This window comes from Ovis canadensis, chromosome 7 (assembly GCF_042477335.2).
Source record: "Ovis canadensis isolate MfBH-ARS-UI-01 breed Bighorn chromosome 7, ARS-UI_OviCan_v2, whole genome shotgun sequence".
NCBI classification, from domain to species: Eukaryota; Metazoa; Chordata; class Mammalia; order Artiodactyla; family Bovidae; genus Ovis; species Ovis canadensis.
Window position 1 is genome coordinate 75,730,397 of NC_091251.1, and position 16,616 is coordinate 75,747,012.

At 46.4% G+C, this 16,616-nt stretch overlaps 1 protein-coding gene across 1 annotated transcript in view; it reads right to left on the reverse strand.

Annotated features, from left to right (window-relative positions):
- Positions 1–5,700: 5,700 nt before the first annotated feature.
- SORD (sorbitol dehydrogenase) overlaps positions 5,701–16,616 on the reverse strand; it is a 32,014-nt gene continuing 21,098 nt past the window's right edge. The window contains exons 5-9 of the mRNA XM_069597921.1: positions 15,785–15,903; positions 12,795–12,860; positions 11,673–11,848; positions 8,050–8,171; positions 5,701–7,159 (exon numbers count right to left, since the gene is read on the reverse strand). Coding sequence (XP_069454022.1) covers positions 6,994–7,159; positions 8,050–8,171; positions 11,673–11,848; positions 12,795–12,860; positions 15,785–15,903 — 649 coding nt within the window. The 3' untranslated portion in view covers positions 5,701–6,993. The remainder of the gene's footprint in view (positions 7,160–8,049; positions 8,172–11,672; positions 11,849–12,794; positions 12,861–15,784; positions 15,904–16,616) is intronic.

Genomic DNA, 16,616 nt, shown 5'->3' on the forward strand with positions numbered 1-16,616 from the left:
AGGCTGAGCCTTTCCTGTCACCCTGGGAACTTCTTTGAAGCACTTTTGCAGACTTGAGGCACAGAGCTGGAAAAGCCTTGGGGATCATCCACCCTGCCCATTCACCAGCTGAAGACAGGAAGTTTGGTGAGGAAGGGGCAGGGCCACACAGTCATGGAGCCATTCATTCTGCCCCTGCGACCACCCTGAGGTAGGTGTCATCTTTCCTACTTAAAGAATAAGGAACCCGAGGCTTTAAGAATTTGAGTTGCTCAAGGTCATAAGAAAATGGAGTAGCCTAACATGTACCTACCTACCTCTTTCTTTCTATGGGGACCCCAAGACATCTAAACACCCCACTGGCCTCTTCCTTTATCACCGCTTCCAAATGCAGGTGAGCTTCTCCTGTAGTTAGGCCAATGACAAGATGCATACTGAATGACAGAAAACTCTTCCTCAGCCAACCCCAGCAATATCTGTCTTTCCCCTGGAAGATTCACTCCCTTTGGAACCCTGTTCTGGAAGAGGCAGTATGGCTTTAGGGACCAGCCAAGTTCTAGTTTTGTTGGGTGTGCAGCAAGATGTGGGAATTTTGTATGTGGTAAGTGGCTCAGACGGTAAAGAATCTGTCTGCAATACAGGAGACCTGGATTCAATCCCTGGGTCAGGAAGATCCCCTGGGGGAGGGTATGGCAACCCACTCCAGTATTCTTGCCTGGAGAATCCCCATGAACAGAGGAGCCTGGCAGGCTACAGTCCATGGTGTTGCAAAGTCAGACACAATTGAGCGACTAATACTTTCACTATACTTTTCACCAGGGGAAGCCAAGTCTGGGGTGCCCAGGGGAGCTCTGGCTAGAACTCCTGTGATGTGTTGCAAGCCCGGCTGTTGTTCCCCAGAACAAGCAGCCCCAGTTTCCAAAGGTCACAGATGAGTCACTTTCTTCACCTTACCCTAGATTACTGGCTCCATTTCCTCTGAGCTTTTTCCTCATTCACTCCCTCTAAGCTCATATGGTTTCCTCTCTTCTGCTTACATAGCAGTTTTTCCAGAAGTTCCTTAGAATCATCAATCCTTGAGATTATCAGTGCTGGCAGTCCTCATCCCATTTAGAGAGTGACAAGGGAAATGATTCACTTTAGGGTTTCTGAAAACACATGACACAAATATGCAAGCAAACTTGAAAATCTACATTGTTAAGCTATATATATAAATACAGCGTTAAATATATATGTGCTTAAAAAAGCAATGTGACAATTGTATTTTAATCACTTGCTCAGAAATTCCAAAAGAGTACTACAAACTGTCAGTCTGCAAGGTCTGAGAATCCAAGATTTGCATGTTACTAACCATTTGAATTCTTTCTATACCATGTTGATTTGCATACATAAGAGAGGTCAGGGCCCAAAAGGAACATTCTATACACACCATCCTCACTTCCTCCAAGTGACTTATTGAAGTGAATGGCTCTCAGAATGCCCTGGCATTGAAGTTTGGGGGAGTGGAGAGAGCCTTCTAGTATAAATTTATTTACAGGGGAGGGGTCCCCTGCTCCACAGCGATCCAGTCACAGCTCCACATGAATCCTACGCCAGCCCTTTACAGGGGCTGTTTGTTCTCATATCCTGCTAGAAGGGATACTGAGTTTACTAATAAGAAGATGAAGGCCTGAAGAAATGGTGTCCTGTTCAGGTTACAGATGGTGGAGGCCCAAGTCTCCAGCTTTCCCAGGGTTGGCCTGAAGCCAGAGAGCCAGTGACTGCATGGTCCCATCTTTGAAAGCTCTCCTACTCTGCAGAGTGCTCCCACACTGTACGTGTACTCAGGCACACCCAAACTCAGATTTTCTTAGGTGGTCTCAATATTCTGTTTTCTTTTCTAACCAAGTCACCTTTAAAAGGTGTAAACTCTTCAACTCAGCTATTGTCATTCTAAAATACAACTTCAGGAAAAGAGTAAGTTAGAAGTACGAAAATGTATGTACAAGGATAGTCATTGAAACTTTATCATAAGCTCAAAACCCTGCACAGTATCCAAATATCCAAACCACTGTGACTTGCTTTATAAATCATGGTACATCCATAGGATGGGATATGGTGATATAGAATGATGATGTGTGACACAGTGGAGTGGCCAAGATGGTGGAGTAGGAAGACCCTGAGCTCACTTTCTCCCACAGGCACACCAAAATTACAGCTATTTACAGAGCAAAGATCAACCCTGGGGTTTCTTTGGAAGGAATGATGCTAAAGCTGAAGCTCCAGTACTTTGGCCACCTCATGCGAAGAGTTGACTCATTGGACAAGACTCTGATGATGGGAGGGATTGTGGGCAGGAGGAGAAGGGGACGACAGAGGATGAGATGGCTGGATGGCATCATGGACTCGATGGACGTGAGTCTGAGTGAACTCCGGGAGATGGTGATGGACAGGGAGGCCTGGCGTGCTGCAATTCATGGGGTCACAAAGAGTCGGACACGACTGAGTGACTGAACTGAACTGAACTGACTGACAGAGCAAATTATTAATGAGAAAGACCTGAAAACTAGCGGAAAGGATCTACAACTAAAGATGTAAAAAGGAATCACAGGACTTCCCTGGTGATCCAGTGGTTGGGGGTCTGCCTTCCAATTCAAGGGACATAGGTTTGGTTCATGGTCAGGGAACTAAGATTCCATGCGCCACAGGGCAGCTAGGCCTGTGCGCCACAGCTGGAAAGCCCAGGTACTCTAAAGCTCTCAGTCATCAGCTAGAGAAGCCTGCACATTGTAACGAGAAGTCCTTGCACCGCAACTGAAGAAGGCCCACATGCCAGCAATGAAGACCCAGCACAGCCCTAAAAGGAATAAAGGACTCACAACAAGACAAGTAGGAGGGGCAGGATAGTCAAGCCACACATCCCCCAGCGGATGACCCACACATGAGATAACTACAATGGCAGAGGCTCTCCCCATTAAGTAAGGGAACCAAGTCCCACATCAGGCTCCCCCTCCTGGAGGTCCTACACAGAGAACCACAGCCAGGCTGCGCCTCTGCCCACACACAAGGAAGTCAATCATGGGGCCACACCTCCCCAAGCCCAGCTCTGGGCCTGCAACCTCCACCTCAGGATCACACCTGAGAGCCTGAGGCTAAGGAGTAGAATAAGGTGATGCCAAGAACTTGGGTGTTCCTACAGACAGCTCCTCTCTCCTCCCTCCAGCCACCCATTAACATACAGACAAGAGTGGAACTGAAACCCAAGAATTGCACTCACATCTAGAGCCTAAGTGAAGTCGCTCAGTCGTGTCCAACTCTTTGCGACCCCATGGACTGTAGTCTACCAGGCCCCTTAGTCCACGGAATTTTCCAGGCAAGAGTACTGGAGTGGGTTGCCATTTCCTTCTCCAGGGAATCTTCCCAACCAAGGGATCGAGCCCGGGTCTCCCTGTCTGCAGGCAGACACTTTACCGTCTGAGCCACCAGGGAAGCAAGGGACACCCCTAAAGGGGTCCTTACTCCACAGGGCCTCTGGATGATGGGAACCTTGTAAAATATCAGCACTCAAAGAGACCTTAAGATCATCCGGTGCAACCCTTCCATTAACAATGGAGGAAACCAAGGCCTGAATTAGGAAAGTGACTTGGGAAGCCACACACTGAGTTAGCTGCAGGCCTGGGATTAGATACAATCCAGGACTCCTGTACCAAGTCCTTCACAACAAGCTGCCTCTTGTAGGCCTGATGGGTGCAAGACCCTAGAGGACAGAGTCTTCTCTCCAACACATCACCTTCAAGAAGCTCCCGCTGATGATAAGATCCATTGAAAGATCTTTTGGCAGGAACATCTTGCATGAATCCTGTACCACTTCTAGGTGCCCAAGGAAAGAACTCAGGGTCTGACTCAGAAAAGCTTTAAGCAGAGAGGACAGTCAGGAGGGAGACAGGAAGGCCGTGGGAGTGTGGCTGTGCTGCTTCAGGATGGCAGTGGCTGCACCGGAGAGCCTCTGCTGCTGGCTGACAGACGCTCCCCTCGGGTGATGAGTTCCCAGCCAGGCCGCCTCACTGCTGCCCTCCCTGAGCCCTCAAGGACCTCGGTGACCTCGGTGTGTGGATGTGACAGTGAAGTTGGAGACCTGCCTGCTACCCAGGCATGTGGGTCCTGTATATTGGCTTTTGTACTCAAAGCCCAGACTGATATCGTGTGCAGAGGACAGTTCTGGGAAAAGGCAAATATCCAGTAAATTCTGTCTCTCCCTCCAGCTCTTAAACTCTGGTCCAACCAAGTTCCCATGAGACTCCTTTGCTCTCCCAATGGGAGCAAGATAGGAATCAGGAAGGAAGAGGCAGGACCGTGCTACACAGAAGTAAGACTGGGATGGCCTGACACCCAGGGACGGAGGATCCAGAAGTGACTTCTGACATCATCCACCGTAGCCAAATGTGGATGGCAAGAGGAAGTGGTTGGAGCTGTGTCCCCCTCTCCTTTGAGGTCCAGGGGGTAGCCTCCCCCTTGTACCCTTTAACCTGCTGGCAGGGTCCTTCTCAGCTCTCCACCCAAGTTGGGAGTGCCAGCTGGGTGGGGTCCTCAGTATTAACCGGTGCCACACATCAGTGACAGAGCACACAGAGGCCGGCAAGGCCACCCAAGTTTGGGGAGCTCGTGGGGAATTCATATTCTTGTTTCTGGAACTGATTCACTGAATCAATATTTATTGTATTTAGGGAAAGTGGCAGGAGAACTGAATTTCTGGGCTCCCTGCAACCCCTTCCAAACAGTGAAGGGAACATCTCAATAAGGATGCAAAGAAGAGGCCCAGCATCAGCTCAGTTCACTGACTTGGGTCCTCTCACCGCCTGGAGGACTCGCTGGCCCCTCATCCTATACCACTTCCTCTCCCACCAACCATGCTCTCTGCCCCTGCTAGGGAAGCTGTGAAACATCACAGTAGGTAGAGCTCTGGGGGGATTTGGAACCGGAAAGTGTTTCCTGAACTGTTTTCAGTCGGCCCATTCCCTCCTTGAAACTGCCCACATAGAGGTATCAGGAAGGCCAATTAACAGACCGGGGAGTAGCGGCTCCAAGACCTTAACACAGAAGATCTAGCCCCATCACCATTGTGAAGTGAGCCACATGTTTTTGTCCTTGGTGGTCCTACCTTCCCAGGAGTCCCCACTGCAACTCCTAAGTCCTTTTCAGGTTCAGTGGCTTCCTCCCTCCACCAAATCACAGTCAGAGGAAGAGTGGCTACTTGTGAATTTAACATAGTGAGTCCATCTCCTTTAGGGGTATTTCTATTGGAAGACTTCCATCTAGAAAGGGAAGAGTCTTTCTTAGCCCACGTTCAAGAACGTTGGGCATCACTGAGCTGGAAAGAGTTTTAAGAGAAGGGAGCCAGCAAGTTTGGCCCTACCTAAACAGGACTCGGGGAAGGAAGTAGTGTGGCTCCTGAGCGTGTGCCTGTGCTATGTGTAAATGCAAGGTAACTCCAAAGATAACACAAGAAATGAAAAGTAGTGTGAGATCTCAAGCAAATTACTTGATTTCTCTATTTCCTTAGTTGTAAAATAATTATATTTGGCTTGCTGTGAGGATTAGACATCATTAAGGTTCCAACAGTCAAAGAAAATTGTACTTGATGCAGAAAATGGGTCACTTTCAAAAACCCCAGATGTTTCCTTTTGTGAAACGGGTAACCAAAGTCAATTTCTCCCCAAACAGGGCCACAAATTGGGGCAGCAGTCATGTACTACAAGCAGAATTTATTACCCAAATCAGTTTGAGGAACTCCAGGCACTGGTTACAGCCTTCCCTGGTCACAAGAAAACCAGAACCTCTTCAAACTCACCCGCCAACCCTAGCTGAACTGAGGGGTAGGACTGCAGCCCAAATCATGTCCCAGCTACTGTATCTTCATTCGTGACCAGTAACCTCAAAGTCACAAATGGCATGGTGTGATTTAGACACCAATCTTACCAAGGAAAATCCCATAATTAAAATAGACAAGGTTGGAGCTATCACTCAAACAGACGGAAAGGTACCAAGACCTTTAATTGGCTTTGAGGAGGCAAAAAGTTTCCTGCTCATAAAGACTGGAACTAATAATAAACTGTCTAATAATCATTAGTGAACTTTGAGCCTAGAAGGGCATGCTAATCCTGTGGGGTAAGACAGGTGTACTGCCCAAACTCTCCTGGGCTAGTCTGAACGGAATTTAAGGTCTCCCATGAGGACCCTTTGGTAGGCACCTCCTGGTTGCCTAGTAACAAAGGAGTCTGCAGTGGCTGCCTCCAAATGTGCAAAAGGGTGCAGGTGGGGCACGTTGGGAAGGTGATTCTTCATCTTGCAAAATAAGTCACACAGAATTCTCAGGATCTGAAGAGCAGTGCTGCCAAGTTCCTGGTCTGTTTCTACATTTAAGGAATACAAGCTGGTTTGATTTCACATGAGACTGCAATTTTATTTGTTTGATTTGTATATATCCTAGATCCAGGAAAGTGAATCCCTTAGTCTTCCTTTTGTCATAAAACCAAACAGCCCTCGTGTCGAGGGAGAGGCACTGTGCTCTGAAGTAGAACTGTTTACACCCTTTCACCCTCAACCCGGAGCTCAGATTTTTGTGAAAATCAGCTTCGGGGCCACTTCAGTCTTGATAAAGTTGTAAATGGTCTCTTCTTACCTGAGCTACCATCTCCCATCTGGCCACAGTCACACTAGAAGCAGGAATTCAATGGGCAGATTTCTTTCCTTATTCAACTTCCAGGCACTCCAGGAAGAAAGGGAGTTCCCAGCACCTGCCTGCCAAGCTCTGCTCTACTTGAACTTTGATCAGCATAAACAGGTCATCCTGACTACAAGTTCCCCCAAATTCTCCTTACTTGTGTTTTTAAGGTACAACTCCCCAGCATAAGGCTCTCTGTTTACAATGAATGATTTTAATTATTCTAACTACTCAAAAGAAACTTCCACCACTCCCAGTCAACCACTGAACCCCAACATGCTGAGAGTGGGGACAACGACAGAGCTCAATTCACATCATGGATTCTGGTCGCTGGGGTCACACTTGATCATGACTTTCAACCCCAAACCCTTTTTGGATGTTTCAAAGGCCTCCAGAGCTTTCTCCAGAGGAAACCGATGGGTGACCAAGGGCTTTACATTCACAGACTTGGATGCAAGCATTGAAATCGCCATTGGCCATCTGGAAAAGATCACAAGCATTACATTCAACCTTCAGGAGGAAAGAGGGAGGGCCCCAAAACTACCAAGCACAAGATCAGCTTGGCCACACTTAGTTTTTTGGGTCTTTTTTTTTTTTTTTTGACATTTATTTGTAGCTTTGTGGTTCTGTAAGGTTGGTTGCACAGGCCAACAATGGGTGGAAATGATCTTATGACTCGTAATTCAGGAGAACAGTCTGTTCCCAAATGCAATGTCTGCCATGAAGGCCTAAGGCAAGTGTAAGCCTTAGAAAAAGTGAAAAGGCAGATAGCCTCAGGGCGGCAGCCCAGGATGATCTCATCACACCATGTAGCAGCTCATTTGGCAGAGTTTACTGGAAAAGACAGCACTCTGTTGAGGGGACGGGTTCAAATTCTAAAATGGGAGAAAAGGCCACTGGTGGGGAAGATGGTCCTGGACAGAGTTCCCCAGCGGGGAGAGGATCGAGCCACAAAACAAACGTTGGCATTTATTAAGACCGTGTCACTTCCCAGGGGGGGACCACGGAACGAGTTCTTGTGGTTGCCCTCGTTTCTCTCCTTCTTCTCTTTAAGGAGGGAAGATGGAGATCTGGCCACTAAGAACCGGAAAAGAGAGCGCCTGGGCGACGAGGGACAGACATTCAAGAAGAGCATGCCTCATAATCTCCCTCCCGCACTCTCTCCCTACAGACCTGTCAGCTCTGCCCTCCCGTCTTTAACCACGAGTGAATGCTCTCTCTTTGGGGCCTTATCATATCACATGGCTCTCGAGGCCAGGGAGTGCCTCTCATGAATAAATAGGCAGAGCCTCTTGGTCCCAGAGGCCGTGGAGGGCCTCCCTTGGACTTGCTGGCCACTCTCCACCCTGGTTCACCCACAACATACTCACGTATTGCAGTATCGAAACACGCCCTTGATGTCCACCTCCCTGGTGGCTGCGTGCACAAGGGGCACACTGGTCATCTCAGAGCCCAGCCCCACCAGTACCAGGGTCCCACCGGAATGAGTGGCCTAAAGAAGAAGTAAGGACAGAAAACTAATAAAATGAGAAAATACAGACTCTACTCACAGTAGCCCTGTTGCCATGAGGATGCATGCATGCTAAGTCGTTTCAGTCATGTCTGACTCTTTGCAACCCCATGGACTATATAGCCTGTCAGGCACCTCAGCCCACGGGATTCTCTAGGCAAGGGTACTGGGGTGGGTTGCCATGCCCTCCTCCAGGGAATCTTTCCAGTTCAGGAATCAAACCTGTGTCTCTTATGTCTCTTGCACTGGCAGGTGGGTTCTTTACCACTAGCACCATGTGGAAAGCCCATTGTTGCCATAAAAATAGGTAAATATCCAGAAATTTCAGAGACTTTGATTCTTTTTATACAGCTGAACCCTTTAGCATGTTAACCAAACTCAGCAGAGCAGCAGAGTGAACACGGTCTCCTTTAAAGGTCCTGAATGCACTTTACCAGTGGAGGCACAGGGGGAGCATCTCCTGCTGCCCACAGCACCCCAGGAAACAGCATAAGTTCTCCAGAGAGCAATGAGGATCTCCCCTGCAACCAAGGCTGACCCTTCAGCAGCCTCTGAATGTCTTTCAAAGCTTTACTTAGTACCACTTCCTCCTCCAGAGTGCTCACCCACAAGACAGAGGGTCAAATTTCTAAGGGACCACCAACTACGAAGCACTATACCAATGGAGAGGGCTATAGCAATTCTGTGGTTCAACAACTACCTTAGGGGCTTCCCTGGTGGTCAAATGGTTAAGACTCCCAGCTACTACTGCAGGGGGAACAGGTTCAATCCCTGATGGGGGAACTAAAAAATCCCAAAAGCTGTGTGGCCAATAAATAATTAATTTAAATGCTTTAAAAAATAAAAACTGCCTTATACGTGAAGGCTGGCAATTAGAAATCTTTGTTCCAGGGACATTCACCTCAATGGTATAAGTCATAATGGAGTCATCAATTTCCTCTTTGGAGTGGTCAGGAGAGCAAAATTTCTGCTGACAACTTCCACATAACTTTACATGAGTGCTGAGCCTGCTCCAGAGATTTGGAGGGGGGATCATTGTGCTCAGTGTAGTGAGAGACAGAAAAATGGACAGTTTGCTCATGCTAAATTTTTATTATAGCTAACAGTAGAAAGCACTTACTGGGGGCCATTCTAAGTGCTAACCACAGAGATTTAAGACAGCACACATCACAGCTTTTCTCCGCGGGGAAGGATACATCCTGGAGAGAAGCCTGTAGTATAGGGGTGACTCCTGACATTTGTACTTTTGAGCTGTGGGCTCCGAGACGGTGCTGTCAGCCATGGTTGCCTCGTGTGTAAGAATAGGACGATGCCTTCCCATAGCAGGGCTGATGGGGTAACAGTCACAGAGGCCGGCACTAGAATGGGCTCAATGCTTAGCTCATTTGCAGTTTTGAGGAGCAGTCACTTACAGACCACCTGTGACATACAAACACTGTCAGCCAAGGAAAGGGCATCTCACAACGGGAAAATGTTGCTGTCCTCACTGGAGGAGAGGGGTTCAGATTTGTGAGTGAGCCATGGAATACACTGAGAAACTTCCCAGGAAACCTGCTGTCCACTCAGCATTTCCTTTCTACCTGGTAAGAAGGGAGAGAAGCACCACTCCACTGAACTGGTCATCATAAGCTGCCAGGAGGCCAGGAGCTTACTGACCACAGGCAAAGGAATGCTCAGGCCATTGCTTAGTGGGTATGACTTTCACAACAAGGAGATGACAGCAATTCTACCACAAGCATTTGCTAGGTCTCCTTATGAATATCATCCAGACACAACACAACAGAAAACTGACTCTCAAAGGAGGGCCTTGCCCTATGAAGCCATATCTTTTACTGCCTCTCTGTTGAGTCGGGGGTCATTGACCTGTCAACAACTCAAAAACAGCACACACACCTTACTGGTCAAGCTCTCAAGGCGTCTGGCACAAAACCAGGCATACGGCAGGAACCCAAAATATGCCATGGGTTGACATGGCCCCACCGGTAACACACAGGCTCAATGCCTGCTGGATTTTGGTTTCTCTTAGCTCCTTCCATCAGATGGTGATGCTGACCATCTCCAACAGTGGAGCCGAGAGCTGGTTGATTCTGGCTGGAACAGGTCAGGGCAAAGTGGCACCTGCTCCTCCCTCTCCTATTGCTTCCTTGACACCCCAGGGTCATAGGCATCTTGGTAGGAAGAGGGGAAGGCAGCTCTGCTTGGGTGCCAGGCTCGAGGGCCGTGCCACACAGCTTGAGGGATCAGCTTTTCCCAAATGTCTTGCATGGTGGAAAGTGCCCTTGTGTGTCCCTCAGTGTGACTCAGAAGGAAGGGCAGAGGCATGTGCTGTTGTGAGAAAGCAGGCTGGGGGACAGGGCAGGGGTGCCCGGGGGTGGCAGCTGCCGCCATTCTTCCCAGCCCAGCCCCTTCCACCCCAGAACTGGCTCCTGGCCTCTCAATCTCTTCCCCTCTGGGGCAGCCAGATGGAGCAAGGAAAGCCCAGGCATTGGAGTAGTGTGCTCCAGGCAAGTCCCTGGGCCTCTCTCGTCATAAAATGTGTAAAATGAGAACTCACTGTCAGGGCTATTATGCAGATTAGGACCATGTCTATAAAGCACACAGCCAAGAACATGGCCCATGGTGGAGAGCAGAGCCGAGCTCTTATTCTTTCTTTTCCTCATACTTTGGCAGTGCTACTCCTCCCTGCCCCTCCCCTTCCAATGTCTATAAATTACTGGTGGGTTGCTAAGGGGTGGGTCAGGTATTGGCAGCTTATTTGTTCCTAGTTCTGGGAAAGGACAGCAGAAGACAATTGTGACCCTAAAAACTCCCCTCACCTTTGTGACTAACTGAATTAGTGCCCGTCACCTTGTATCAATGACTCAAAGACTGCAGTTTTCCTCCATAAAGCAAGATAGGGATTTCCCACACTCATCTAAAGCATGGTTCCCTGTTCCTCCTATTGATTTTCTTTTCTTCTTTTTTCTTTTTTTTTTTTTTTATTACCAAGAGCACTACTTGGTAAAATCCTATCCTAGAGGTATCAGTCACTTAACATCTTTGAAGGTCCATGTGTATCTGTGGTCTAGTTTGAACATCACAGTGACCCAATGAGGATGTTAGGGAAGTGTCATTACCTTCATAAGAGAGATAAGAAAGCAGATAACAAGGGATTATCTAATTTTGTTTTGTAGGGGGAGCGGGAGGGTGTGCCTTCTACTGGTTCACCACCCTGGGCTGCTTACTCGAAGCTGCCCACCAGCTTCAGTTACCCTTATTTCTACTGGGCCTGATGGCTCAAATGATAAAGAAGCTGTCTGCAATGCGGCAGACCTGGATTCGATCCCTGGGTCAGGAAGAGTCCCTGGAGAAGGGGCTGGCAACCCACTCCAGTATTCTTGCCTGGGAAATCCCATGGACAGAGGAGTCTGGTGGGCTGCAGTCCACTGGGTTGCAAAGAGTCGGACATGACTGACTTAACACTTTCACTTTATCCCTACTCACATAGATGCCGGCCTGGATGGAGGTCTCCACCCCTGTGCACTCAATTGTGACTTCTGGCTTGCTGCCCAGCAGGCCTTCCACTTTCTTGGCTATTTCCTGAGGGCTCTCGTTGGAGATCTGGAGGATGAAATCAGCCCCGACTTCCTTGGCTTTAGACAACCGAGAGGCTGACAGATCTACAGTTGAACAAAAGTTTCTTTCAAACTAAGAAACTGGACGGTGGATTAGGGAGCAAAAATGAAGATGCAGATTCTGATGGCAAGGAAGCTCTGTGTAGTGGTGTGGCTGAGCCCAACACATACATTCTCTGAACACACACACCCTCACACACAATCTCTCGATAACTTCTCAAATATGCACACCCTTCTATATCCCCATATACCCCCATACCTACCACATAGCTCTCCACAGCTACACATACACTCTCTCACCTCCTCACACAAAACACACAGTGACACCCTTCTGCACCCCATTCCCTTAAAATATCCACAACAACCCACACAGCACACAACTCTACACATTCACCCACACACTCTCAGATACGTTACACACATACATACACCTCTCACAGATGCCTTCTCCACACACATACACACAGCTTCAGTTTACACACACTGCTCCACACTCACACACACACATGTTGTCAGATAACCTCTCCTCACACATACACACTCATGTCTCTCGCTCACATCACATATCTCAAACATAAACATCTTCTTATAAACATATCACACACCCAACTAACTTCACATCACATACACACTCACACACTCTCACACACACATACACACACCCCTCTGAGTTTGGTCAAACAAGGGCTGAGTCTCTTCTTAGGATCCAATGGGCAGTATAAGTATCTGAGGTTCACATATAAAGAGCCAGGTTCTTTTCTCTGCAGTAGCCACCCTCTCCCAGAAGCTTCAAGAGTCTCCTCCTGAGCCCTGACTTGGTCATCCCCCGGAACCCAGAAGAAAAGAGCAGGAGCCTCTCTAAAAACCCAGTACTCCAGGAAGGAAACAGGTTTCATGCCCCTGCCTCAAAACTGTAGGCCCAGCTGCTCCCACCTTAAGAAGATTTAGAAAGAAGAAAAGCTTATCAGTGGTTTTCTTAAGAAAAACTTACCAGTCACCACCACTTGAGCTGCACCCATTGCCTTGGCTGCAAGCAAATTAACCAGTCCAATTGGCCCTGAAAAAAAGAGCAAACAGACAATTTTGAAATATCAAATACCACCTCTCCCCCTTGTCCAGGCCAGGGACAGGAACTGTATCTCTAGCATCTCTGCTCCAGTCCCTGATGTACAGTGAGACCTTAACAACTCCTTGTTGAGTGGATGAGTAAATGGACACATGAGTGCTTGTTCTCTACCTGGAACCTGCTCCCAGTGCTGGGCTCCTGTTCTCTTGCCCCCCAGCCGCCTTTTCAGAACCCCTCATGTCTCCCCAGGGTGAGACATATCCTTTAATGTGCCCACTGAGGAGCCCCTGTCAGGATGTCCTAGGTTGGCTTCCCCGTTTTGGTGTTCTAGGTTTAACACAAAAACCAGATCACAAATAAAGTTATGCAGAATACCTCTGAGGCTCTGCTTTTTGGACACTCCAAAAGTGAGTTAGTGAGTTTGCCCAGGAAGCAAAACACTGGGAAATAAGCAACAAACGGGTTAAGTAAACTACAGCAGGATACTATACAGTTATTAAAGAGAGGAATTCCCTGGAGGTCCAACTGTTAGGCCTCTGTGCTTTCTCTGCCAATGGCATGGGTCTGATCACTGGTCAACAACCTAAGATCCCACAAGCCATGTGGTGTGGCAAAAAAAAAAAAAATATATATATATATATATATATATATATGTCATCTAACTCTTATCTATTGACATAGAAAAATGTTCATAATATATTAATGTTTTTGTAGGTAAAATTAAGCATGATCATCTAGAATGATCTCATGAATAAAACAAAAAAAAACAAAACTGAAAGATTCTACATCAAATTCTTACCAATGGTCCTCTCAGGCTGATGACGCCATCAGTGAATTTTTGTGTGTGTTTGTTCACATGTGTGCAGGCATGGTATGGATAATTTAATTTCTTTTTCTAAGGCAAAAATGTATTACTTATGCAGATTAAAAAGAAAAAATCTGTCGCCTGGATCCTACAGTCTGCTTGGCTCATTGAGGCACATCTGTTCTACACCCATCACCCCTCATAGGAAGCCCTGCAGTCACTTATTTGGCCCTGCCAAAGAAAACCAGTCACAAAGTGTCTAAGGATTAACTCAAAATGGATTAATGACTTGAACATAAGACCTGAAACCCTAAAACTCCTAAAAGAAAACATAGGTAGCAAGCATCTTGACATCAGTCTTGATGAGTTTTTGGATTTGACAGCAAAAACAATGGCAGTAAAAGCAAAAATAAACAAAGTGGGGAATTCCCTGGCAGTCCAGTGGTTAGGACTCCATGTTTTCACTGCCAAGGGCCCAGGTTCAGTCTTTGATCAGGGAACTAAGATACTGCAAGCTGCATGGTGTGGCAAAAAAAATGAAAATAAAAAATAAACAACTGGGACCATATCAAACTAAAAAACTTCTGCATAACAAAGGAAACATCAACAAAATGAAAAGAGCAACTTGTTGAGTAGGAGAAAAATATTGGCAAATCATATATTTGATACAGGTATTAATCTCCAAAAATATAAAGAACTTACCCAACTTAACAGCAGAAAAACAATCCAATTTAAAAATGGGCAGAGAATATGACTAGCATGTTTCCAAAGAATATATACAGATGGGCAACATAAACATGAAAAGATGCTCAACATCAAAAATCAGAGAAATTCAAATCAATATTACAAAGAGCTATCCCTGCGCATCTGTCAGCATGGCTTTTATCAAAAACACAACAAGTAACAGGTGTCAGGGGGAATATGGAGAAGAGGAAAACCTTATGCATTTGTTGGTTGGGAATGTAAACCAGTCCAAACACTATGGAAAAACAGTATGGAGATTAAATTAAAAATAGAACTTCCATGTGATCTGACAATTCTACTTCTGCTCAGAAGTGGAATTTTATCCAAAGAAAACAAAAGCACTAACTCAAAATGTATCTCTACTCCCATAACCACTGCAGTATTATTTATAACAGCCAAGACATGGAAACCATCTAAGTGTTCATCAGTGGATGAACAGAGAGAAAAAATGTGGTGTACACACACACACACACACACACACAATGGGATATTATTCAGCCATAAAAACCCTGAGCTCATAGTTATGGAGACTAGACTGGATGGCCAGAGGTAGTGGTGGCAGTGAAGAAATGGATGAAGAGGGTCAAAAGGTACAAACTTTCAGTTACAAAATAAATAAGTCCTGGTTATCGAATGTACAGCATGGTGACTATACTTAATAATACTGTATTGCATATATGAAAGCTGTTAAAAGAACATATTTTAAAGTTCTCATCATGAGAAAAAATTTTATAACTATATGTGGTGATAGATGTTGACTAGACTTATTGTGGTGATCATTTTGCAATATACACAAATATTAAAACCATTATATTACACATCTGAGACTAATAAAATGTTATACATCAGTTAAACCTCAATAATTTAAAAAAAAAGTCTACACTAGATCACACTCACAAGGAGTGAAGCATGTTTTTGTAGGGTCACCTGAAGCAGTTAGAAGCCTAGATGATTCAATCTGAGGTTGCCAGGTTTGTTCAGCTGGGTGGAAGCCGAGGAGGAAGAAGGAGCTAGCTGTAAGCCTATGTGGACAGAGTGTTGGCTCCCCATGGGTTGGGACCCACTCCTGCTGGTCCTAAGTAGTAGCCATCTCATTCTTGAAAGACCAGGATACCAGTTCTCTGGGATGATCTGAAAGCTCCAAAAGATACCCTTCCCTTTAATCCCAAAAATATTTCCCTAGTTTCCTGTCAAGGGTTGAAAAATAATCCCAAATTGCACTCTTTGAAGGAATGGCATACTTTAATCCTCCCTAACCAGAGAGATTCAAGAATCTATTTCAGCCCTTGGAGTAGGGAGGAGATGGCAGAGGGGTCTCACATTCCCCTTTAATGAACTCATAACCACAGAGGTATCTGTTTCTTACCAGCTCCACACACAAGGACTTTGTTCCCCAGGGTGACTCCAGCTCGCCGGCAGGCATGGATCCCCACAGACAGTGGCTCAATCAGGGCCCCTTCCTCAAAGGTGACATTGTCAGGAAGCCTGAGGAGTCATTCAACATACTCAGTGCCTCTAGGTTAACAATAATAACAATAGCTAATATTTACTGAGCTTTTATTTATATGCTGAACAAAAGTGCAAAGCAATTTACATATATTCACTCTTATAAACCTTCAGAACAGTTCTGTGTAGACATTATCACTCCCACTTTACAGACAAGGAAAGCAAGCTTTGGAGGAGTGAATGACTTGCTCCAAAAGTTCAAAATCAGGGAGTACTGAGAATCTTAAAGGGTTTAAATTGGAAACCAGGTACATCTGATTCCAGAGCCCATATCATACTGCCTCCCTCTGAAAATGCCATCCAAGATAAGGTGCAGTGTGGCTGTCTTTAATAAACGAGTTCATTTCACAAGGGTTTAACTTAACCACATCCCAGCATTTCATCTGCTTCTCAAACTTATAGCCTTTCTGGTTTCATTTTAGCAAATAACCCAGACTATCAGCAGCTTTGCAAAACAGTGATTAGAAGCTGACGTCACTCTGTACATCGTCCCCCATATTACATGCTCCAAAAGAACCACATGTGCTAGCAGCAGCTGGCTGGCTGTCTCTGGACTGGTTAAGATGGGAAAGGGCCTGTCTCCACATAGCAGATTAAATGCTGTGTCACCTTCGTCACTGGGTTCTTGGCTTTCACTTCCCTGTCTACTGGCATCTTGACCCTTTTCACCATACCACTGATGAAGACAGCAA